We start from the raw sequence: 27,094 nt of genomic DNA, 5'->3' as shown, positions 1-27,094 counted from the left end.
TACATTTTTATATGTTCTATATTTTATTATTTATTTAACGAAGAGTTGATTTCTTAAATTTAAACATTTTTAACTGTTATAGAAATATATTAAATAAAATAATTCAAGTTTATAAATAATTAAAAAATATTATAAAATAATCTTTAGTTTTTCCATACAATTGTTTATCAAACTAAATTTTTCAAAAAAAATATACAAGATAAAATTGCAAAGAGAGACATTTTATGACTGACAAATGTTCATCATAGAAAACCTCATTTCCAAAAAAATTAATTTTGAAAATCGAAAAAATATATATATTATTTTAAAAAGTAGTGATATTATTTTAATAACATATCACTACTTTAAAAAAAAATATATACAATATACCTCTAAAATAATGGAAGAGTTTATTTGAAGAAGGTTTATTTAAAGAGAAGAAAGTTTATTTGAAGAAGGGATTTTCAGATCGCGAGGATGGCTCCGTTTAGAACAAAATTATCTTAAAATGTCTTTCTTTGTTCTTTTCCACAATTTTATTTTACATATTTTTTTTAAAGACCTGGATTAGCAGACAACTGCATGGAAAAACTAAAATAAGACTGGTAATAACAATTATTAAAATAAGATTATGTTTAGTTGTGTATATAAACGATTATTGAATAAAACACTAATTTGATTTGTATATAAGCGCAAGAACAAACAGATAGAAAAAAAATTAATCGAGCGTCGAGCTAATGTTAAACGAAAAACTACTAATAATTATAACTGAAGAATTCTTTGTCGGTCTTATAAACGTATACGTCATCATTTAATTGTAAATTTCCAGAAATGAACGATGCGCAATAAACTCCTAAATGTGCTGTTTCTTCTTCTTTGTCTCTTATGTATAACTCGTGGGCAAAGACGGTCAAAAAACGTAGAGCAAAAGGTTTTATTAAATATCTGAAATTAAAGAAATAAAAACTACATATATTAATTGAGCATAGAGTAGCAACAGTACTAATGCGAAGAAACTAAAATCAAATAAATTTATTAATTTATATCTAAAAATATATTTTAATATGATCAGAAGATTTTTAGATCAATGAAATTGTTATACGGTTGATCAGATTTATTATAACCGTAAAATCCAAAATTTAGTAAAATTATTTTAGATCTGTAAGAGATTTGATTATAAAAATAAATCAGGAACATAATTAATATATGTATCTATGAGTGTAATTATTACCTCGGGACCGGTTTTATTACTCTGATGATTATATTTTTTATCTTGATCCATTCCCAGTCTTCCTCGCTATAAGGGATTGAGGATGCCGAAACAACAATATTTGGACGAATCAAATGATGTTCATCATTATGTATTATATCCTTTTGTAGTTTATCTAACGTAGATGTTGTCATGAGTACGCAACGTGTTACATTTGCGAACGCTTCCTAATGAAGAGAAATTACTTGGTTAAAATTACAGATATGCATACTATCTGTTGCTTGATACGATTAAATATGATTCAAATAAATTGCTAAGAACAAAAATTTGATGAATGACGTTGTTAATATATTTTTATAAATTCGACTCTTTAATTGCAAATCAGTTAATTATATTAGTTTATTTTCAAAAAATGCCCGTTTTTCTTAAAGAAGATGTTTATTTTTTGCTAGTAGTGTCTCATATAGCAATCTTATATCGGACTTGGAATTTATAAAATTAAAATAGTAAAGTCTCAAATTAATAAATAATACATGTAATAATAAAATAAACATAATTAAAAACATATATTAGTTACTGTCTTTTCTTCCGCTTTAGTTGAATATATCATGTTGTATTCCATCCAATTTTCTCTTATAAAATTTGGTTCTTCATGTAAAGGATTACAGTCTACTCTTTGAACTAAACGTAGATCAGAGGTTCCTAAATACCTACATACATTAATTTGTGGATATTTAATGTTCTTTATAAATAATATAAATGTTGAGCATTAAAATATATTAAAAATTGTTACATACTCGTTTATCCACTTGGCAGCTTTGGCGCCGCAATCTCTAAGTTTTGTGGGTGTGCCGCCATGCCATGATGAATAATAGAAGACTTTGCAATATTTTCTGGTTTGTTTATCTATTTCGATAATTAAACTGTCTATTCCTATACCGTTGAATTGCATGAACGTTTCGTTCACATTTATGTTTATCAAAACCAATTTCCAATAATTCGCAAAGTTTGCAATTGTTTTAGTCTTCTGATTGTATACTAGGAACATCCTAACAATGCATAATAAAAGTTTGATGTTACTTTTACTTTTACAAATTGTGTAATATAAACTCTTTTCATTACACTTTATAAAAGCACTTGCGTCCGCTATTGTGAATAAATATTGTATTAACATTTTAAATTATAATATTTTTTCTTTTTCTTACAAATCGTCATACACGAACTATCTGTTATCGATTTCAAGTATTGTACAAAAGCTACCGATGTTTGTTAACAAATACAATTATTAGTCTATTTCAGTCAATTTTTATAAGGAAAACAGATGTCTTTCTTGGATTTAACAATGAGTCAGTAAAGCGTCAAAGTCTTTCAAAAATTAAGTTAGACTTTAATTATATTTACGAAAATTAATAACAATGAATTTTAATAATAAATAACACTTTGAATCAATCATCAAATATATAAATATTATATTGAGTAATGTATTATACATTTTGAACAATAACCTCGTTATTTTACACTAACCCGTCCCAAATTTTTATATTCGGCATTTGTTGATTCCAGTTGACCATTCCATATTGATTACATCTGGTAGATGATATGCATACTTTTCCTCCCGATTTTAATGGATACATATACAACTGTGTAACATGACCAATTTTAACCCAATTTTTATCGAATAATTGTGGATAACCGTTAATATCTTGTACATTAACAGATTGCTTATTAACCAAAGTTTGGTCTGAAAAATTCTAAATTTGTTTTAAATTAATAACGTATTAGTTGGTTCTTTAGGATCTGTCTGTATTATTCTGTATGAGATATTTTAGCCTTTAATACAAAAATTTCTGTTATACATATATTATATTTTGCTACTTTCAAAGGATTTTTCAGTTTTCTATCTTTCTTTTATACATTTCTTTTTAATTTTAAATTATTTTTTATTTTTTGTTAAAAGTAGAATAAAAAAGAAAAGAAGTCTCTCAAAATGCTATAGTTAAACATTATTATTAAAATATGTCTTTAAAAAATAACAAACAATCTTCATTGCAAAATTATAAAAGTAAATTTTCTAATATTTGTATACATACACATAATATATTATATATTATCTTATTTTAAATTAGCTTTAATTATTTATTGCACTATATAAAAATTATTATTTCTAAAAATGTATTGACTACTTTGTTTTATAATATATATAAACAAGTTAAAAGAAAAAAATTTTAAATAAATAAACATGAAAAAATGGATTAAGTAGAAATATGATCTATACATACCTTGGACATTGTAACAGTTATTAAGAGGAAATATTAGATTTTATCAATATGTCAGTTTAATTTTAACCGTTCTGCTCTTCTAGTTTAAATTCTGATTTGTACTGTAAAATTATTGTATGTAATCTCACAAACATATAATATTAACAGGTTATGTTACAAGCAAAGTAAAAAATTTTTTCACTTTCTTTTAACGATCTTATTATATGATGATAATATCTTTTCGATCAGTCGAGTTTCCACAATAAATGTTTCCACAATAAATGTGATTTTCGTACTGGATGTTCGTCTTTGTTATTCTATTTTGTCTGTAATATTTTATTTTCCTAGGGGTTTTTCTTGCTGTTTATATTTTATAAGGCGGTCATACAAAGGTGAAGCACGTTTGATATCTCTGACAGTGAGATTTAGCTTACAGATATTACACTTATCTACATAAGTTATAACGGCTTGGCAATTATTTTATGAATATTTTAATCTAAACATCGATCTTTAAATGCATTTTACAGGATTTTACATTATTAGATCGTTTCTCGTTTAATAAAGCTTTTGTAATCGCCAATAAGTTATATCGATATCGTATGTATTCACAATATGTTTGCTACAGTGATAAACTCTCGTTAATTGTTTAAAATTTAAAAAAATCAAAATGTATTTATAAAATCTATGACTTGTGAGATTTTAGATTATTGCTAAATAATTTTTGCAATTTTAATTTTTATAAAATTTTTACATTTTTAGTAAAAAAAGGAGGAATCTTTTTGAAGAGATTTTCTTGTCTTTTAATAATGTGCTAATTAAACTAATAGGAACAGGTATTGAATCAAATAAATATAACTTATTACAAGAGATATGAATATTTATTACACGTTTTTATTGAACATTACATATGGAAGAAATAGCGATTTATAAAATCAATCTTTGTAAAAGTGGTAATTATTGTTACTATATTATAATAGAGCAACTTCTTTTTACTAAAACTTTTTTTCCACTTTATGAAAAAGAAAACATATATAGAATGGCTCGTTATTAATATTAAAATTGAGAATTGATTATTAATGAAAGCTTAAATAACAAATATCAAATATCCAAGATTAAAATATCAGACAATTTAGAGGTTCTATCAAGATAAGAACAAAAGTACGATTTTATATTTAAGGACAGAAACCTATCTTTTTCTAATACTACAAATTTGATTATAATACGGAAAAATTTATTTCAACAACTTTAATTAACAACTTATTATTAACATTACCAAGTTTGTTCCATCTCATATTGTTATGATCAATTGAATTTTTGAAATAATAATGGAAAGATTAAATTGCGATACTTTAGTTCTTAGCATTACTAATTACTTGTATAATTTGATGAATCATTTTTAGACTCTCAAGCTTTTTCCATATGAACAAATACGTCATCATTTACATTCACGTGTCCAAGAGAAGTTAAATATTGATATAGCAAGGACAGAGCTTATTAGACGCTCGCAGCGCTAAGAGCGTGGTTATGGAACGCAGCCTATATCATGAGTTAATTATGCACGACTAAACACTTCTGAAGGTTTACAGGCACAAACTCGTAATTGTAAACATTATCGATATTTCCTAAAAGTATTGATTTTAATGGTATCTTCAGATATATATTGACAAATGTTTTATGGAGAGAATTTCACATACACGTGAGTCTTTAGAGAACTGTTACTTATTTAGGTAGTAAGATCCAAAAGGTTCTGAACCAAGTCGAATACAAAGTCAGGTACTACTATGTCGGTTATCCCGACCCTAGGTTCTAGTTATGCTGTGTTTGAAATTTGGTACCTGCACTCTTATACTAATATGGTGGAGCCGAGACAAGATCGACCTATTGTTCCGTATTCTAAAATGCACGACAATGCGCCGCTGCATATTTCCGTTGCTGCAAAGGCTGTTTCAATCATATGGTTTTCAAGAACTAAATCGTTCGTCTTACAGCTCCGACTTAGCTCCTAGTTATTTTCTATTTTCAAAGTTGAGGTCTGATTTGCGTGGAAAAGAATTTACTTATATATAGATGAAGGATCTCCGCAGTGTTAAACCATTTTAAAGACAAAAATTTAGAATACTTTTTAAGTTGTATAGAAAAATTAATTCATCATTCTAAAAAATGTACTGAAACAGGGTAATTGTATTGATAAATAAAAATAGTTGTTTTATTTTATCACTATTTTCATGTTCTTGTGTTGGCAATTTTTAGACCTTATTACGAATGATATAGTTAACATAATTTAACAGCATTTTAATATTATAATTATATATTTTCTATTTAGCATAATACGATTATTCTAAAAAAATTATTCGTATAATACTCATAACAGAAAAGATACAATTTGTTTACCACTTTTCGATACAATGTTCAAAATTTAGTACGATATAAAGTATTCTAATAATGTGATGTATAAAATTACTAGTAAAAAATGCTACTCAATATTTATGCTATAAGTAATTATATTCCAATATGTTAACTAGGGGAGACCGGGGCTAAGCCGACACTATTTTTTTAAAGGCAATTTTTAATATTTAATTAAAATTTTTAGGCAAATTCAATGATATATATTTAAAGAGTGTTTCTTCAGGTGCAAAATTGATTCAGGAAGTTTTGCTGTACGTCGCTTTGTTTTGCCGCCAGGAAAGGAAAAGTGACGCGAAGACAAATTTTCGAATTGAAATATGACGGGGCGAACTCGACACCCCGCCGGGGCAAACTCAACACTTTGTTTAATCGACACAATTTGATCTGGAACTTATTTTTTTATTGTTTAAAAATAAAAATACATTGTTTATCAAATGAAAAGACATTGTGTATTAGAAACAAAAAGTCGGAATAAAGTAAACAATTATTTAAAATAATGAGAAAAAAAAAGATTAAACTTTTAATTATCTTTTTCTGAACTGTCTGAAAAACAATTTATACACGTAAACTCGCGATCAGATGTGCGCACACATTCGTCATGAGCCATACGGTTGCATAAGATGCATTGTTTGTTATTAGAAGCTAATGAAATGTTTTCCGAACACACGCAACAGATGTTCCTTAAATCGTCATCGAAATCGGACGAAACAATGACCTTTTTTGCGATAATGTCACTTTAGGTTAGTGTCGTCTTTGCCCCGGTGGCGTCGTGTCGACTTAGCCCCGAACGTCGTTTTTTACTTTTGTTACTCCAAAAATATATAAATTTTGAAAATATGCAAAAATTATTATCGGATTCGTATAAAGCATCGAATTTTCCATCAAAATCACTTACCGGTAGATTCGCAAGAGTAAAGCTCGATGAAAGAGTAGACATTTTCGAGAGATCAGAAAAATTACTTTTCACTATCAAAAACACTTATGTCGCGTTAAAAATTACACTATAACTCAGAATGTTACCAAATTCCGTTGATAATACTGGCACATAAAGACGCATTTACAGTAGCAAAGGCAAGTTTCTACGATAGATTTAAATTGGCAAAAAGCCTAGTGTCAAGTTCGCCCCGCTGTCGGCTTAACCCCGGTCTCCCCTATATGTATTTATAATAATTTGTAATTATTTGTAAATAACATTGCCGATTTGAGCAACTGATATTTTCATTGATTCGATAACTAATTTTCTATCAAAACATGAAAATTAGCTATCTTTGTGATTGGCAATACGTTGTGGATCATTATAGGCGGAAAATAGTTGATTTAAATTAGGCAGATAGTAGTCCGGGCAGGTATTATCTTCTTTTTGTGCCTGTTCCAGCGTTTCGTATCCCGTGCCGACAAAAAGCTTTATGAATCCGCACATCGAGGCAAACTTCATGTCCTGATTAGCCCTACGTTTATATTTCCGAATCAATAAAATATTTTTTTGCAGTATAAATTCAAAGATAAATTTATGGATGCGACATAATTTTAGTATATAAATTTTGAATAATTATATATAAAGATGAATTAAATTATAAAATTAAATAATTATGAAAATTTGAAGTAAACAGAAGCATATTTTGTCGTAATTTTTACTCACGTGTCACCGATGAACAAACATCTTTGTGGATCCGTCACGTTGCATTTGTCTAAAATATAATCTTTTAAATTTTGACTAGGTTTGCCACATGAAATTGGTTTTTTTCCGCTCTGCGTGCTGATAATGTTTATCAATGGTCCAGGACCTGAGGATGAGAAAACGTGATATTCTTATTTTCTTCTTCTATCAATTTAAAACAAAATTTAAATATACATTGATTCGTATAATTCTTTTCTCTGCTAAATACACTTATTGTATTTTATTTATAATTATACATCGATAATAATATAAATATTTCTGTAAAAAAAATTTTTATTGTTTAACAATACTTACCTAAGATTTTAATTTGAGGTGATACTTGTAACCATTCCTCTGTTATTCCTGTTATATACAGTACATCCTTACGTTGGAGGCATGATATAGCTAATGCTAGCTTTGAGTAATTGCAATTGACATCAAAATCAACAATAACAGCTTTGATGGATGGCCGATCCAACAATTGTTTTAAAGTTGCAACTGGATCTGTTTGGAAAACTTTTGGCTGCAAAATAGAAGTTAATCAGAATTGACAAAATAGACGGTTGACCAAAAAATGATCCTAGACAAATTAACTTCTACAATATTTTAGCGTTATTTGCATGAACTCGTTCTATTGAAAGAGTTTATAGAAAAGATGGGAGAACAATTTATTTATTTACTTATACTTACTTGCTCTGTTAATCGTATTCCTGCCTCTCTTAACATTTTCTGAGATATATCCGAAACGATAGCGAAAACTTCGTCACAAAAATTAATCTTTTTTAAGTACCAAATAATTAATTTTATGGGGTTGATTACGCGATCCTATATAATACAACTGATTAATAATGTTTTTAATGACATTGGTTTTAACATTTTGTAAATTATCTATGGTATTTTACGTTCTACACGTTGATATGTGTGACTAATTTTATGAAGAATTTATACATATATTGCTAAAATATAATAATTGACAGCTATTTTTTAAGTATTTATTATCAATTTATTTAAACAATACTATTTAAAAAAATATTTAGTATAAATTTTTACGCTTTGCATTGCGTAAGAATAGTCTCAGGATGGACAAATTAAATTATGACTATACATCTAACTTGAAACATTGATTTTAAACTACCAAAAAATCTGTAAATATTTGTTACTAATACTTTTTTCAAACTTTGCTTAATGGATTATTCATGAATCTTTGAAATAATTTATTTTAATTTATTTTTTCATCAAAATACTCTATTCTTTTCTTCCTCATTCTTATTCTCGTCTTTAAAAAAATTGATTAGGTGATATGAGAAGTGGTTTAAAACTATAATTTATATTTTTTTATAATTCCTATCACTAGAATATATAATTTAACTTTATAATTTTCTTTAACTATTTATGTGTTTATAATGTAAAGTGATAATAATATATAAACTAATCAAATATTTTATTAATACTAAAATATTTACCGAACTTAAATTTAAACCGGCATGTTGAGCACTTTCAGTATAATTTTCTAATGTCTTTGTACTATTATTCGTCACCAGATACACTTGTTTTTCTAGGTTTTGCAATTTCACTAAAGACTCAGAAGTACCCTCAATAGGTTTATTGAGTTGCCATAGAACTCCTAGAGAATGCATATTGTTAATGTTGCGAAATTATATTTATTTATAATTTATTTAATCTGAAAAAATGTGTTCACCAGGCATAGATATATATAACGATTATAACGATACTAAAATCCGATTACGGAAATTTATTTTGTGAAACTATTACATAGATCTACAAATATTTAGTATTTTTATATATTTTTGTAAAATATCTGATATTTTTATAAATGTATTATCAATTTTTTAAATATACCAATTGCATAATGTATCAGTATCGGTAGCTATATTTTCCATCAAAATTCTTAGTTTTCTAATTTTTAATTATTTTCTAAAAATCAATGGCTTATAAATTAACGTAAATACATTCTGAAACGTTTCTACAATTCGCACACACACAAATTTATTTAAACATTATAAAAAATAGAATTTTATTGCTCACCGTCGATGTCGCACATCACTGTGTCGAACGACATTAGAAACTCCCGCAATTGTTCAGCCGAGAACTTGGTAATATCCTTGGTTTTAGACATGATAGGTTGTCTTGTAAACTCGTTTGATCTTAAAGCACTAATCCAAGTGGCGGTCCTAATCCTATTCTGTCAACGATGCGAGACTTTCTGGACGGTCAAACTTTCAGAGGCTACTTTTAAGAACTGTCACACTATTTAACCGATGTATCGTGAACCTCTTGCAAATGGCAAGAATACGAGTTACAATACTGAGTGTTTTCGATAACATCTTTGACGACCAAGTCTATACGAACACTTATACAACTTTTGCGTTATTTATGTCTGCGATATGCGCGACGTAGATATATTCTTGACGTCACCAACGATAATCTCGCGAGCTTAGTCGAGTTATTACTTGCGCATGCTCCAACAGCGCATGCTGCGGAAGATGTGAATTGCTATAATGAACGAGAGGACACGTAGAAAGATCATAATAATGTGAGAGAAATATTGGATTTATTTATTATCATCTATCATTGGATCTATTTATTATCATTATATCAACAGCGTTATCAACAAATACATATATAATTTGATGATATATGTATCCATTGATAAAAATTATATTGATATAATGATAACAGCAAATCTCGTACATTCACAATGTTCTTCCAACATAAAATTTTTTACTTGTTAAATTTTTATAGCTCATAATACAATTGCTGATAATTTTTGCTGATAATTACTTGAAACGCAAATTTCCATATAAACGCAATATACATACATGCGTATACAAGAAAATATGTATACATATGTATCCCAGGTAGCACATACATGTTTCAAAAATGTTTTATAAGCATTTTTTTGAAACGTTTTATAACCGATTTCTAGAAACATTTCTCATGAGTAAAAATGTCTATTCAAAAAACGTTCAATGGAACATTTCTTTTCCGATAAAATAACGTTTAAAAACACTGAAAAAAAGGTTTGGTTATAATAACCTAAGGCTTGGTGAAATAGCTTCAACTAAAGGGTTTAGTGATTATGACGAAATATTTGGTTAATGTTAACAAATTTGGTTAATGTTAACAAATTCGGTTAACATTAACCAAATATTTCGTCATAATCACTAAACCCTTTAGTTGAAGCTATTTCACCAAGCCTTAGGTTATTCTAGCCAAACTTTTTTTCAGTGAAACTATTGTAGAAACAACCAAATGAGAATTTTAAATCGCCAGTGTATATTGAAAAAATCAGCGTAAGTGTCGTTTACTCGACCCAACTTGTCAAATTTATTTAAAAAACGCTACGTTTCGACCGTTATTTCGGTCCTTTTCAAGCGTATGGATACAAATTATTTATTAGTTTAGCATAATGCCTAAACTACGCCACATCTAAAAAATAATTTGTGCGTTGATATCCGAAGAATTAAAATATAAGTATGTACCGATAATGTCGACATTATCAGTCGACAATGTCACAGCTTTGACGAATCTTTCGACAATCGAACGACTAACGAATATGTCGTTCCAACATATACATACTTATATTTTAATTCTTCGGATATCAACGCACAAATTATTTTTTAGATGTGGCGTAGTTTGAGCATTATGCTGAACTAATAAATAATTTGTATCCATACGCTTGAAAAGGACCGAAATAACGGTCAAAACGTAGCGTTTTTTAAATAAATTTGGCCAGTTGGGTCGAGTAAACGACACTTACGCTGATTTTTTATTATAGAAACGTTTTATTTTAATGATACCCGAGTCAAAAAATACATTTAAAATTCCTATTCTTCACATCTTTTTAACGTGTTTATGACGTCTTTGAGACATGCGTGAGAATGTTCTAGAAGCTTTATGCATGTACCATCTATGACGTTAATTTTTTTTTCGAAGAAATTCCTGAACTGGTGCACATTCGTGCAATAAGTTAAAGTGAAACAAAATACTTGTCTCACTCTAACTTAATTGCATATTACTGATGTTTACCAGTTTAGGAAGTTCTTCAAAACGGAACACACGTATAAATGTTTTTTCAATTGCCACGTTTATTTTCCAACTGCTGGAAGTTTTCTAAGCTCAGATTTGTCCGATGACAAATAGATTAAGACCGGTAGGACAAAATTAATTTAAGTAAATATTTCTGACATAATGCCTTATTTTGACTTTTGAACGCTGACAGTATCTAAACAGTTGATTATTATGAATCTTGCCCATTGTGACTTTTGATCAGCATCACAGGACTATTTATTTGCAAAGTTTCAGCTAATTTCACCAAAACCCAATTACTATAAGGATATGGCGGGTTTTTATTAACGCAAATTCAATGTTAAAACAATCATCAATGTTCAGCTTAAAAAATATCGATATAGTATTTAATACTATCTCTGCTGCTTTTGAAATTATTGACATTACTAACATAGAATTTTAATAGAAAAATAACTTCCTCCGCTAGTGTTTAAAAACCAAAATTATTCCTTTATTCTCAACTAACTGGCAGGAATGTGAATGGTATGCACTGTGTTTCGACTCTGAGTTTGAGTCCTTGACAGGTGCAGTCTAATCATCAATATATCAATATAATTGATTACCACATGACGAGTCAATTTTGATGATTGTACTGCATTTGATGGGGACTCAAGCCTGGAGTTGAAACGTGTATTTTTACGTTTGTATTTTTAACAGTTGGTCGAGAATAAAGGAATAGAAATTTTAAATTTTAAATTGTTTTGGAGAATTTAAAGATCTTCGCACAAAGAACCGATGTCGTAATACATCCGCCGTTTTGCAGCGATGTATCTTAAAACTGACATGCATAAGCAGGGACACGATCTATGTAAATCAGTATAGAAAGCCGTAAGGTGAAAATTATATATTAGGTCAAAATGGTTTACATAGATTACAAACGATAATAATAAATTTTCATGAAAATTGACCTGCTGTATCTTAGATACTTCTAATTATAAATAATTTAAAAAATTATTTGCAAATAATTTCAATCGTAGCTCATACAATACTAGCATGCAACTTACCTTTCATCTTTTTACTTCTTCATCCCTCGATTTCTTGAGTCATGTTCTGGTGATAAAATATTAGGCGTAAATAACAATCGAACGCCTTTGGGTTAATAGAATTTCAATTTATTAAGTTTCTCTTTTCCCTAGCCCTCAGTGTGTCTTGATTCTCATTTACAAAGGTATTATATAGCTGTAGTGATAGTAACTAATAATCGGTAATAATAATCGTAATCATAATAATCGGTAATCGATAATAATAATGACAAGTAATAATAATAGCAATCAATGGCGATACATTAATATGGACAATCGCATCATACGTTTAATCATCGTTCTCGTCGTCTTTCGACGTATGGAAATCATCATCAATTTCGTCCGCTCGCTCGGGCTCTTGACGAATAAAAAAAAAAGGATATCTTACGTATTCACAGCGATAAAAGTGAAATGACTAAGTGACAAATTTGTTTATCCATAACCCTGACTAGACAAGAGATGAACCCCATTATATTCCTACACGGCGCGATTCGCCGCACAGCAATTCGTAGGCTATCGGGTTAACATTGTACACGTACATAGAAACATTCGTCGCGCAATAAGCGTGGAAGCGTGGAGAACGTCGCCGTAATTGACGGATAATGCATTCTGTAAATTATACTTTGGATATTCTTATTACTTAATAAAATATCCCATGCAAAAAACGAGTCTTTATTGATATATTTCTAGAAGTGACCATATATTAATAGTTAATAATATTATATTAAATTATTCAAAAGAAAAATTAAAAATAATGAAGTTAGAATATTGTCTTAAGTCTTTTTAAATTATTAGGGGACAAAATCAATATGTATCACGTGCATAAATAACATATTGTATAATCAAAAGCGATTATAATGTGGAAATATTATTAATTCTGATATGTCGTACTTAATCACTAAGAAATAGCGCACATATTTGTACACTGAGAGAACAGTATATTAATAGTTAATATACATGCTTTGTCGTTAATGTAAGAATTTTTGGTAATTATGCAGTTTAGGGGATGCACCTCCGATGACCTTGACCTTGACATATGTTGTCAAGGTCACCCTCCTGAGTGACCTTCAGAAGGTTTTAGCCGTCGCTCGTATCTTATTAAAAAGTTATTAACAAAAAAAAGTTTGGCGACCTCACCGATTTCAATGACCTTGATATATGTTGTCAAGGTCATGACCCCGAGTGGCCTTCAGAAGGTTTTAGCCGTCGCTCGCTATCGTTAAAAAGTTATTAACAAAAAAAGTTTGGAAAATATAGCATATATAGGTGCATATATAGGTTAGTTGACGCGCTTTAAACACTTAAATACTTTTAAAGCGCGTCAACTAACCTATGTAGGTTAGTGATTAACGATTTACTGCTTTAAATGTTGTGTTTTGGTAAAGCAGCAACTTTTTCGCAAAATAAAGTATTCTCTGCTTTAACAAAAAGACTTCAATTTATCAACAATTTACTGCTTTAAATGTTGTGTTTTGGTAAAGCAGCGACTTTCTCGCAAAATAAAGTATTCTCTGCTTTAAAGAAAAACGTAATATTAGTCGTTTATGCCTCTCAGTACTTAAAATAACTGCTATATTTTCGAAACTTTTTTTGTTTATAACTTTTTAATAAAAAACGAGCGACGGCTAAAACCTTCTGAAGGTCACTCAGGAGGGGGACCTTGACAACATATGTCAAGGTCAAGGTCATCGGAGGTGCTTCCCCTAAACTGCATAATTACCGAATTTTTTATGTCCGTCCCTAATAAATATTTCTTCATAATTAATATATGCTATATTGCGTATCACTGAATATAACTACATTTATCAGTATAAAAATAATATTACTGCATACCGCAGTTCGTGCTTTATTAATAATAAAGATTATTAGTAATAATATAACATTGACTTTTTTTGTCATAAATAAATGTATGTTTGCGTAAAATATTTTATCAATTTCGACAAATGAAATAATTTATTTGAGATTATTGATTATACATATATTAATAATTAATATAAATTTGTTAATTACAAAGACATTACATTTAATATACATAGAATTTCATATAAATTGATGGTATTTTTACTATACAGTTACGTATATTATTATTAAATATTACGAATTTACATTGACATTTGTATATTTCTGACAAAGATATCAAGTCTAAACTCATGGTATATTAATAATTAAAAAAGTATTTCTCTCAGTGTAATCGGTAAAACGGTAACGATAAAATAAAAATTAAATTGAAAAGTAGCGTTGAATTTAAATCAGCGATCATTTTTGTTTCCATCAATTGGCGACGATTACGACACGCTTTTTCACAAAACTACGATTTCCAATATTTTGTGAATCCACAATTTATATATCTTTCATAAATTACCTCCCCAGCGTGCGTCAAGCCCGATAATTGTTTTATGTAAATGCAATTTGTAACATCCCAAGCCGGCCAAGGACATTTTGTTTGCCCGAAGAGACTCGTGCGACATAGGGAGAGATGGGAGAAGGGAGGAGGCTTGAGATCGGTTAACTCTGATAAAGCCTTTCATTGATGATATGACGGACAATTTGACGGACAATTGTCGACAAGGTCGACCATCAACTGGCCGACAAATTCATGTTACTCATGTGAGCGTAAGAATCATTTCGTCACGTAATCGCAAATTATATGAATATCGCATTATTCTTGAATCTCGATAACGAACAACATTTTTGTTATGTACAAATTATCAACATTATCTTTAATTAAATAATTTAATTTAAGATTAATAAACTATAATTATTGATGACAGTTTAATTTAATTTTGGTTTCAATTATACGGAAAATTATTAATCTAACTCTTACGAAATTATTTATACTCTTAATTTTCTTTAAGCAAACTTTCCTATTATATTTCCAGCATAATGTTAAATTTATCGAGACATTTTCGAATGACGTCAGCTTTTTTCTCTTTCTCTTGCCGACATTATCGAGTTAAAGTGCATCTGTATAAGAGTGACATAGTTTCTTTCTGAGTATATCTTCGCTTTGTTTTTATTTATATGATTATCCATAATAATCATGATTATAGGTAATCGTCGCGATGGTCGTATAAAGATGACAACAATACATATTTTGATATAGTACAGACTAGAACACAACAATGCGCGCACCATTTGTTCTTGGGGGTTCGCATGACATATTTTTCTCAATATTTAAATAAAAATATGTATTATTAATCTAAATATATTACATTATATATCCCTATAATGGAACGATCGGTCAAAAATTTAACATTGACTTACTCAAAACTTGTACTGAATATATTGATCTTCGCAGTTGAGTTCGCACTTGAGTTCGGATAGTTATGACATTTTAGATACACGCATTTTCAACATTTGCATTATAATATTGTTGTCTTAACAGAAATGTAAATGTGATCGTCCTTCTACATAAAATGTTAAATGAATTATATCCATTCCGCATTCTGAAGATTTAATTAAATTATAGAGAACATAATACACAGAAATATCAAAAGATTTGAAATAGTTGCACAGTTACAAGTAACTAAAGTTAAATATCAGTATATTGGATAAAGTTCGCGCGCTAAGGGCCGTAATCATGTTCACTCGATATACGAATCACTCTATTCATTTTTACAGTTGAGCTAGCAATGATCATTGAACAATTGAATTTTTAGATTTACTTTTTTTTTTTAGTTTGTTACGTAGAAAGTATAGAAATTATCATAATTTAAAATGATATTTGAATGCTTAATTTGTACTCATACGTATTGATTATTATTTATAAAAAATTGAATATTTATTAACTCAATTTTACTTGCGGATTTAATTCTGAACAAGAGACAATGAAGTACGCGATAGCGGAATATTCGTGCAGGAAACAATATTACATTTTAATAATCTTCTTTCTAATTTTTTCCCGAGGAGATAGCGATCTTGTACTTTGATTGATGTTCTAATGTAACTTAACACGATAAGCGGCATATTAGACCCGGCAGTGATGATAATGCCAATTACTATCAACAAGAGACATTATCTAAATGTCCAGCGGCAATTTTTCTATCTGTGAAATATGTTATTAAATAATAAATAAGTGAAAATGTTATTAAATATTAAGATCCAAGAGATACTCCCAAAGATCTTTTTATGTTTAATTAAGTTTAAGTTTGAAGTAATCTCTTCTAAAATTTTGAAACTAAAATCTTCTGGTGATATTTTTGATGCTATTTATTAAATCGAAAATGTTTTAGAACAGTGTTGTTTAGTTTTAACCGTAAAGTCAAATAAATAACAAAATTTTTGTCTCTTTTTTGTTTCTTTTTATAGAAAATATCATTTGTTTTGCAAAATATATTAACTTTATTAGAAAAAAGTTATAACAGTTTTAATTGCAAAAGCAATTTACTTATCTTACGTGTATAATTTATTAATATATAATAAATTATTATATGTAAAATTATTCAAAAGCGATACATTAATTCAACGTTTATTCTAATGTTATATGAATTTCGTCTGAAATATAATTTTTGCCGATTACTTCACCGCAACAAATCATGTTGTTAGATTGCGTTAATTGAGGCATTTATATGGCATCATACTAGATTTTGTCGTACAGTGATTGTTATCAGCAATATTTACAAAGAGTTATCTTTTTACGATATTCTATTCTTCGAAAAATATGTAATCAACTTGTTTGAGCTAGCTTCGTAATTAAAAGTACTATATTATTCTTCTAATAATGTTTAAATAATTTTGGGAAAACAGAGAGATAAAAATTAAAAATCAACACGAAATAATTTTATAATTCTTTTTGGCTTTTCGATCAAAACTAAACAAATTTTAATCTAAATTTTTTCAACGCAGTAAATAAATCCACAAATATTGTGTCAAAAGAAGATCGTAGCTTTGAAATTTTAGAAGGTTATTTCGCCTTCTAAGCTTGTAATTAGGCATGCGTAAGGAAAGAACAGAATCTCTTAAATGTTTAATAACATATTTTAAGGGAACAAAATTGGACAAATTGAACAATGTCCCTTGTAAGTAGTCTTCCCGTATAATAGAAGACACGATCATTCCCCACTTTGTCAAGATAATGAGAGCAACTTCCATTAGTTTTCTGTCTTAGACAATGTGAAAGTGATAGAAAAGTGAACGAGGAATAGTAGTTCCCGATAGTTGATCTCTTCGCATTGCACAACAAGCGCTTACTGGTAGTCGTTGTAGTAGTTATTTGTGGTACTGATTAGGCATACTATTAATCAAACGTAACAGTATCTCGGTATATCTTTTAATATTAAATAGAGCTACGAAATTTCGAACGCTTTCGATTACTGTCAATGCTCAACAGTCTCGACAATCTTGATTATCGAGACTGTTACCGATTACGTACAGCTTATTTCGTAATCATAGTGCTTTCCATTTACTGACACAAGACTCGTCTGTCTTTATTACTCATTGAATGCCAAGAAAGATAGAACGATGTTTGTGTCGACTTGTGTCACTAAATGGAAACCAGTCAGTAATATCATTCTTGCACTGATAGTAATGTTGATCGTATGAGGCACGCGTAAAGCTTTCACTAGGCTGCACAAATGACTCGAGTTCATCACCGTAAGGTGAAAGGCGAACGAATCAATTTTCCCCTTGAAACGTATCCTCTTTCTCTCTCTCTCTCTCTCTCTCTTTCTATTTATGAAGCCGATTTTTAATTCCATTGAGGGATCTATCTTTGTTATACTTTCGTCCAACCTTCAAAGTGGACCGATTAATAAAATATTTTCGTCGTTTGATTTTTATGTCATTGATTAAGCTACGGCCAAAGATTATATTATTTTATGTAAAACATTCGTGTAGATTGAGGAATTTTCGGAACGATCTTATTGACTCTTTACATAATACGGTGTTGAGTTCGTGAAAAGCATATTTGTCAACTCCGTTTAAGGAATCAAGCTCCAAAATATGCGACAATGAATGTGTTATGTACATAGAAATTCACTATGATAAGTGAATTTGACTGTCTATCGCCGTCCTGATTTTAGGTACCGATTTATCTATCGATCTACCTTACCTGATTTATCTGTCTAAAAATATCACCTTACTAGATGAATTTACAAATTGCTAATCTGAAGAGGCCGACATACTCTCTCAGGTGTAATTCTCATTATGTGAGGTCAACATTTGGTATATGTTTACAATCGAAATTATTATTCGTTACATAGAATTGACTCGAACGTTTGATTGATGTTTTTAAACTTTTGAATACTTTATATCGATGATTTTATTATTTTCTGGTGTAATGGTAATTTCTTTCTTTCCAAATATAATTACATCCGTGCTAATACACAAATCGAAATAATTATCGCCGTTTGTAGCAACTGTTGATTTTGCACGTACAATTTTCACAAAATTCGCCTTTGATTAAGTATTATATACAAGGAACACATAAAATCTCGAAATCGTACAAAAGATTTTTCGCGTCTCTTTTTGTGTTGGCGACAAGATTTCCCTCGATTTCTTACTTCGTGGAACAAAGTTATATTGTTTCGAATACACGTCTTTCTTTAACAAGAGGTCAATTTCTGTGTTACTTATTTATTGACTTTATAAAGTATGCAGCACTAATCATTTAATTCTATTGTTCTTCATCGTCAACCATCATTCACCGATAAATTGGCGTTTCGAAAATCATTTACCGTTTATACTTACACGTATATTGATAATATATTAAGTCACATGTCTAATTAAATTGTAGACAATTGAATATTACTCGAAGGGCATAAGGCAAAAAGAATAAAATGTTTTTTCTCTGTAATTAGGATTTACTTCGAAGAGAGAGATAACAATAAAATATTTAAACGAAATAAAATTGCAATATAAAAACCAATTATATTAAAAAGTTAATGTCTTAAGATATTAAATTCGTATTGTAAAATAACTTATTTGATATGTTTAATAAATTACGTTTATTGATGCTTAACTATATGTCAATGATATGAAGGAAACCGATTGCGCAGTCAAACGATGATATGATGAATCATGAAATAATAATAAAAATTAAGCAACCTAATGATATTATAAATTTCTAACAGAACGTAAGATAATTGATTGTGGCACAAATTACTTAAATATTTAAATTATGGCAAAAAAATATTGTGCTGTATAAAATATCAATTATACTTATGCCCTTCGTGATAAGCATCGGCTACATTGCGCCGTTTGAAACAAAAACGCTTCATCGAGAAAGAAGACGATTTTCATAGAAAATAGCCGGAACGCGAACGACATCGTCATACGAAATAACATATAACACCGGCAATGATTTAGCGCCTCTTTGACTATTCTCCCTTTCCCATCGTTTCCTCCATACGTAAATTCGTACGATTCAATTTTTTTTATCTTGTGTGTAATAGCTAAGAGCATATGATTAATCATTATCGATCGTTTCGCGCACGTGCGCGCCCTGGTGTATGTGTATTTGTTGTGTATTTAATTAATTATAATATATATACATATATATATTATATTAACATATATGTATACATACTATATATAATATATACTTGTCGCGCGCGCGTTCCTATATGGTACTATAACATTACAGGACTATATACAATCAGAATAACAGTGTTATTTATTGTTATCGTTATATTATTATTATTAATAATATTAATAATATTATTATATTATTATAATTATTATTATACTATTATTTTTCTCATTTTCTTCTAGTCTAATCCTTCTTTTTCAATAGATCGGCCTGTCTGCGTTATCACGCTATGTTGCTCATGCACATGTACGAAGTGCTTAAGGCGCAGAGTACAACCCGTTATATCCCATTATTAAGATTTGTCAGTAGAATCAGATGAAAGTCCGTAAGATTCTATAATATGGATTAGTTGTTTTATTGTTTGCAGACAAGTTGTCCTAATATTTTTACGTATGCCGTTACTTAACATATAAAACAAGAATGAAGAAGAATTAAACTGACTCTCTTCTTCGTTTTATTTCTTAAGACACTGGCTCATTTCTTAATGCATTTCGTATCATCCGATTGAAAACGTTCATCGCAAAATCTTATACGAGAGTTTGAAAAGAGCGAGATTCTCTATTTTGTTCTACTAACAAATCTATCAGTCTTTCATTGACTGTTTTAATTCCGAAAGAATTTGATTTTGGGACATAATGGCTCATCTCTAGTTTTCAACCGTGTCTATGTGTGTCTATATGTGTGTTTCGTGTGTCACTTGCCGTCACTCATATTCTTTCAGCTCGAATTTCTCCCTGATTCGTCTGATCACACTTTGTTTCTTCTCCTTTTTTTTCTTTACCTTTTTCTTCTCTTTCAGAAATATTCCCGTAAATTTTTTAACTTCGTAAATCACGAAAATGGTTGCAAGATAAATGTACATAACTGTAAAATGTGACTTGTTTTTTTAAGATAATTTTATAATTTAGTTTTAATTATTTTGTAATTATTTTACAGGTAAGTAGCTGATTGATTGGTTGATAATAAGTCAACTAGAACTGTAAACAAGAGCTTGGCGAACTAGATGGTTCAGAGTAAAAGAAGATCGTAGAACACAAGCAAGGACATTATACCAAATCAGGTAATGCTAGAATTGAGTTAAAGACGAATTGGTTCAGGGCGCCAATTAGACTTGCTATAGTTCTAAGATTATATTTTTAGTTCCCAGTTTCTAACTATTTGTTCCGATGAATTCTGCAATAGTATCGCACGTTATAAAAATTACACAGAGGATACAAAACTCGCAGTATGTATTTAAATGTCACATAACAAAAGATAAAATAAAAAATTAAAACATTGAAAATTGAAACATTTTCTTGTATCAAGAACAATAATAATTTCTGATAAACAAAGTATTAAATTAACAATGAGTTAAATATTCCAAGATGTAAATCGATAAAGGCTTACTTTATTCTTTACCTGCACAAAGAGCTTATTTAGTTATCAAAATATTGAACGTTAACGAATAAAAGATTGCGACAAATGATGGTCCCTTATATTAAACCTTTACGAAGTAAACTCGGTTTAAAATGATTTAAAATATATTTAAGCAATTAAAACCTATATTGATAGATGTACGACATTCTCTCTGACAAGATAATGGTAAATCGTATTTCAAATTGGCAGCATTTTTCAAACTTCTAAACATACAATATTATTTCGTATTGTCGTGAGTAACGTATAGCTGACAGAAGTTTGATTTTAGCGCTTTTCTATATTTTTTAAAGGCTCTCTGGATAGATATATTGTAATGTTTAGTTATTTCATTCGTAAATAATGACAATAGAGTTGACAAATTCGAGCCGGAGAAATAATGTCGACACATTTTCGATCTCTCATGTTTTCTTGTCCTTTTCTCCTCACACATAATTATCCGTCCGATCACGACAAAACGCGGTGGCATCGCTCCAATCCAAATAGTCGATTACAAATTAAGTAGTGTTACTATTAAATTATTGCACATTAAATGAACAATTACATTGAGTCCTCAGATTCGTCAATATCCCTTTTTCTCTTTTTAATGAACGTAAATAGCGGCCTGGAGATTCGTTAAGTCCTACTTAATTACGAATTAACTCCCTCCCTCCTATCGTTTCTCTCCGTTGTATCCATGTATACATGTGTATACGTTCATACGTATCCTCCGTGTGTTGCATATGTATTTATACACAATAATATGAATATATATATGTAGGATGCCCTGCTTCTCTATTGTATCTTCTTTCAGCGAATCTTTGGTAAATTTAATATTTTTTAAATTACAATAATTCAGACGACAAAATTTTTGTTTATATATAATGTTATATGTGAATATTCTTTGTTATATTAATATTCTTCGCTTTAATATTTTAGTTAAAAATGTAATTATGATAGTGAAAATATAGGAGCTATTTTAAGTTGGTCAAAGAATTTGCAAAAAGAAACGACGTAAGTGATAGAGCGACTACATATGCATATTCATTTATTTATTTATATGTATATATATGTTTCTCTCATTAGTGCCTATTTATTGTTAGTCAAGGAGGAATGTATAATAGTTGTAGTGGTCATGTAGGGTTGAGCGAGATAAAGAATCGTTCATGCCGGCACACGTCCGGTTTTCATCGTTCGGTATCTGACTGACAGGAGTTCAAAGTCGAATGATTACGTTTAGCTAGGCCCTTCTTTATGCGATTACAGCTAAGTAATTTCTAAAATTAGGTGGGGTCGTGTCCTCGCCTGTTCTCACGTTTCTTGATTATCTCGGTTAATAATTAAAATCGCTTAGGCTATTGCTCGTAGGCGAGTTGCAAATAGGCGCTACGCTCGAATTATTGTGATAATTTCGAAAGTCTATTAGATAGTGTCTACGACGACGTCAGCAACCAGCTCGCGTTTACGCATTGATGTGAATCGTGGATGTTCGTGTTTAGGGCTTTTGGTTGCTCTGAGATCTGTGAATGTGTAAAATGATGCGGCAGTCAGTAACATATATTAATGACGAGTTATTGCTGAAAGAAAGAAAGAGAACGCAAAATGATTTTTTTTTTTTCAGAGACTCGATACTTTCTATATAATTATCATTAACTCGTTATATTAAATAAATAGCGATAACAAATTAAGTTTTTTCCAGGGGAATATTCATCGTATATCTATATCGTGAATTCAATTCACACGCACGCGCGTTTTGCTACGAAAAATTACCTTACGCTTAACTCTGCAAGAACCAACTCTATTACAAATGCACACTTTGCGAACGGGCGAAATGCTGAAGTACGGCAGTCTTCCTGCGGAACTTAGCACCGAGAGAGCTTAAATTATCCAGCGCGGACAAGAGGTTAAAATCCGTTGATTTCGCGCATTTCACGGATCGCAAAATGCACGTAGGAAAAGTCTAGGCTTAGCCTTCCGTCGTTTGGGAACGTCGGAGTAGCGGACATACTTGATTTTTTACCTCGTGTGAGGACATAGGAAGGGCCACAAGGGCCCGATCTTCCTACGATGGCCTTTTAACTACAGTATGCAATATATCTACAAAATTCGCTCTTTCAATTGACATTATTCCGTAGAAACAACTATGATATAAGAACTAAACTGTATTGTGTCGTTTAATTGTTACTTACCACCACTCTTAATTCGATACCTCGATGGTGAACAATTGTACCACGTAACGATGCTAGAAATTCTTTTATTGCCATACTGTGAGTTAGAAAGCTACTCTGCCTCTCGGTGGCGCATTCCGACACCTCATTCGAGAGCCGTGAATCGAGCATAGGTCCGTCTCCTGCATAGGATGACTAAGGATAAATGGAATCGGATTAAGCCGAATCCTCAGAAGATAGACTGAATTTCTCTTTGGGTTTAAAGATCGCGATCTACCCTATTACCCTTAACGTACTCTCCCACGCAAGCGTAACTATTTTTTTTTTATCGCCGGATACGCACGCTACAATGATTGTATATGTTCCGGGGCCTCATATCGCTTATATTGTCACGAGATATAATCCTCCATAGTGGATATTTCTAGCGTAATAGAGCCACCCGCGTTATCATTGGCGTTTGACGATTGACATAGTCAGTGCATTCGGTTGGAGATATCGATGGATTCGCGGGAATTACTCACATATAGTACACGGTATAATATAATACATACGTTTTTTTACTTCTCTTTATATGTATATTATATGTATATAATACACACATATGTACATATATAATATATACATATAACATACATTATTGTGTGTCTCCTCCCCTCCGTCGGGGATCAATTTCTTACGACAAACATATATATCGCCCCTGCTTTGCCATCGTTTACGTACATACATACATACAAGTGTTTATGTGGTTTAGCGGAACATCAACAATTTACTTTATAAGGCCCAAATATTGTGCGCTACTTGTTCAATCAAATACGCGAAAGGAGCTTTTTCTGCGAAAGCGAATCTGCGCTCTCGGTTCGCTCGATCATGCTCGATCATCCACAAAGGACGCGCTGCTTCGATCGATAATCGGTGCTGAAGATCAACATCATCAAATAGTTACTACGAATCTATCAATTCGTGTGAATTCGAGACGTTTCTGTTTGGAGTATTCAGAAATTTTCTAGCTATACGCAATTATTTATGACACCTACTTGATAGTTGTACATTACGTGATTTATTGCGTTTATGCGTCTTGTTGCAATTTTGATCATTACGTGAAAATACGACGGTACATTGTTTACGCTTGGTATGATCTAATCGTAAAAATACGAATTGCAAAATATGCAGTATTTTTTATCCGCAAATTAGTATGCTTGTGATAGTTTTTTTCCTTAAAAAACAGTTTTGCGGTCGTTCATTGTGATCGTCGCAGAGTTTATGTAAGGAAAACAATCATTTATAAGCAAATTTCGTTCGTTTTTGAATTGCATATTACGTGACACATCTCATAGAAGATTCACAAAAAATAGCCTTCAACTCTTTGATGTGTACACTCTTATTCACTCTTATTTAAATACTTTAGCTTATTAATTATAATTTATTTGTATCAACAATATAAAGTTCTCTTGTTATATATGTAATGTGCTTTAAGAAGTTACAAACAAGTTTTGTAAGGAATCAATATGTGGACAATTACGCTTTCAGCAGAAGTTTACAAGCGAAATCAATTTAGATTAACCTGCACCTTTAGCTCGGTAGAACCACAGGCTGTTATACATCTATATCATATTTAATATTTTGCAAGTTGATCGTCGGGCGCAAACTCTTGATGTTGATTCTAAAATTTATTCCCGCACCGATTATCTCTCGAAGAACGATTAGCGCCGCGTCTCGACGCTCGTCTGGTGACGGCGACCAAAGGCGAAGGCCACCGCGGCTCGAGCGAGCGATTCAAGCGGAAAAGCGAACGTCCTGGACGCGTACGCGCTCTCAGCCATAAGCCTGGCCCGCGACTTCTGTTCTAGGTTCGGATGTCAATAACGACTACGTTGATCTCACCCGCAAACGAGACGAGGCTTGACAGTATCGGTGATTTGGATCTTAGCGTTTAGAACCTGAAGCCTAGGGGGACTAGGGCCGAGGTCAGCGACGCGATCGTCAATCTAGCTCCGTTGATTAAGTATTGACCGTTATGCTTCGGAATTGCCAAACACGAATTCCGGAAACAGGCTCCAGAAAGAGGAACGAATCTTCCTCGTGGCAACGCGGACGACGCCGATCCTCCGCGAACATCGGCCGTACCGCCAACAATCCCGTTTCTGCTCTTCGCGAACTGTCGGTCTCGTTTTCCCCTTTTTCGTCGACGATATAATAGACGGGCAACGCGCGTCGGACGACCGGGAGACCATTCGGGTTTCCCGTCTGGAATGCCTTGCCAAGTGTGTCGGGTTCGTTCTTTTCTATCTTCCTCTAGATTCACGGCCCTCAAGTGGCACTGTCAAGAACCATAGATTTCCTTCTGTCCTTGACAGTAGCTGGCGACCAACCAGCCTGCCGACGGCGGTTAACCAGCTGGCGAATTTGCGTGGGGACGCTCGCGGGTGGTAGATCAGGTTCCTCGATCGTTGAGGTTGCCAGGGCCACTGCGAAAGTCGGCGACGACGACGACGACGACAACGAGGAAGAGGAAAAGGCGATGGCGGCACCGCCGCGATGATTGACGGTGTTCGACGGCGGGCCGCGTCGCGACGTCGTCGACCTGCCGCCAATGGACGTCGCGGACGGCGTTCTCGCCGTCGTCGCCGACGGCGCCGCGGACCGTTTTGATGTCGTCGACGACGTCGTCGAGCCTCCGACGTACTGTTGGTGTCTCGTGATCGGCGACGCTTGCTGCTGATGCTGCTGTTGCTGCGATCTGGCGGCATGATAGGCCATGTCTGTTTGCTGGGCCTGCGACATGACCGAGATGTGCGAGCCCGTTGCGTGACCTTGCCCGAGATCGTGGGGGTTGTCGTTGCTGATGCTGGAGGATGACGAGTAGTGCGAGGGCGACGAGACGGGGGGAGTGGTGCTCGCGACGGAGGTGGTGATGACGGTGGTGATGGTGCGTATGGTGCCGGGGGTGCCGATGACCGCTGGTAGAGCTGCTTCCGGTGCACCGTTGACCAGCGACTGGACCGCAGGGTCTGGTGGATGGCGTACGAGAGGCTCAGGAACAGCGACTGGAGAATGTTGCTGCTTGTCGTCGCCCAGATCGCCAGCGCAGCCGTAATCGTAGCTGCAGCAAAGCTGCCCGTCCTACGGAGAGGTTCGTGGGAGACTGGGTTAGCCACGGCGGAGAGAATCAAGCGCTTTTTGTTCGTAAATTGTCGACTTGGTCCGTCGACTTCGGATTGGAAAGTTTTGGCCAACGTGATTCATGAGAGCACGCGGTACCGTCGTAAGAATGACATACATCAAAAAGTGAAAAATGCAATTATATGAAATGACATGAGTGTTAAATTGCTTTCCGATCGTGTATTATATATACGGTATAAAAAAAACGGAATATTTCTTGATTCCT

At 31.8% G+C, this 27,094-nt stretch overlaps 3 protein-coding genes across 4 annotated transcripts in view; all 3 read right to left on the bottom strand.

Moving 5' to 3' along the window:
• Positions 1 to 360: 360 nt before the first annotated feature.
• LOC112457868 (mitochondrial amidoxime reducing component 2-like) lies at positions 361 to 4,083 on the bottom strand. The gene is made up of 6 exons (XM_025021169.1): positions 3,469 to 4,083; positions 2,714 to 2,940; positions 1,987 to 2,238; positions 1,767 to 1,899; positions 1,211 to 1,416; positions 361 to 924 (listed from the first exon to the last, which is right to left on the bottom strand). Exons 1-6 carry the CDS (start codon positions 3,475 to 3,477, stop codon positions 735 to 737), a joined length of 1,017 nt encoding a protein of 338 aa, XP_024876937.1. The 5' UTR covers positions 3,478 to 4,083; the 3' UTR covers positions 361 to 734.
• A 2,814-nt stretch (positions 4,084 to 6,897) lies between these two features.
• Positions 6,898 to 9,895, bottom strand: LOC112457879 (4-nitrophenylphosphatase-like). The gene is made up of 6 exons (XM_025021181.1): positions 9,557 to 9,895; positions 8,974 to 9,134; positions 8,201 to 8,335; positions 7,826 to 8,033; positions 7,493 to 7,637; positions 6,898 to 7,301 (listed from the first exon to the last, which is right to left on the bottom strand). Exons 1-6 carry the CDS (start codon positions 9,645 to 9,647, stop codon positions 7,112 to 7,114), a joined length of 930 nt encoding a protein of 309 aa, XP_024876949.1. The 5' UTR covers positions 9,648 to 9,895; the 3' UTR covers positions 6,898 to 7,111.
• A 5,721-nt stretch (positions 9,896 to 15,616) lies between these two features.
• The window catches only part of LOC112457778 (protein kinase C-binding protein NELL1-like), a 35,492-nt gene continuing 24,014 nt past the window's right edge, over positions 15,617 to 27,094 (bottom strand). For both annotated transcript variants that reach the window (XM_025021014.1, XM_025021021.1), the window contains one exon: positions 15,617 to 26,829. In XM_025021014.1, coding sequence (XP_024876782.1) covers positions 26,017 to 26,829 — 813 coding nt within the window. In that variant the 3' untranslated portion in view covers positions 15,617 to 26,016. The remainder of the gene's footprint in view (positions 26,830 to 27,094) is intronic.

Source organism: Temnothorax curvispinosus, unplaced genomic scaffold (assembly GCF_003070985.1).
Source record: "Temnothorax curvispinosus isolate PA1 unplaced genomic scaffold, ASM307098v1 QBEX01000740.1, whole genome shotgun sequence".
Taxonomy (NCBI): domain Eukaryota; kingdom Metazoa; phylum Arthropoda; class Insecta; order Hymenoptera; family Formicidae; genus Temnothorax; species Temnothorax curvispinosus.
The sequence above is the reverse complement of the archived record's forward strand: the minus strand, read 5'-3'. Positions and strand labels throughout refer to the sequence as shown.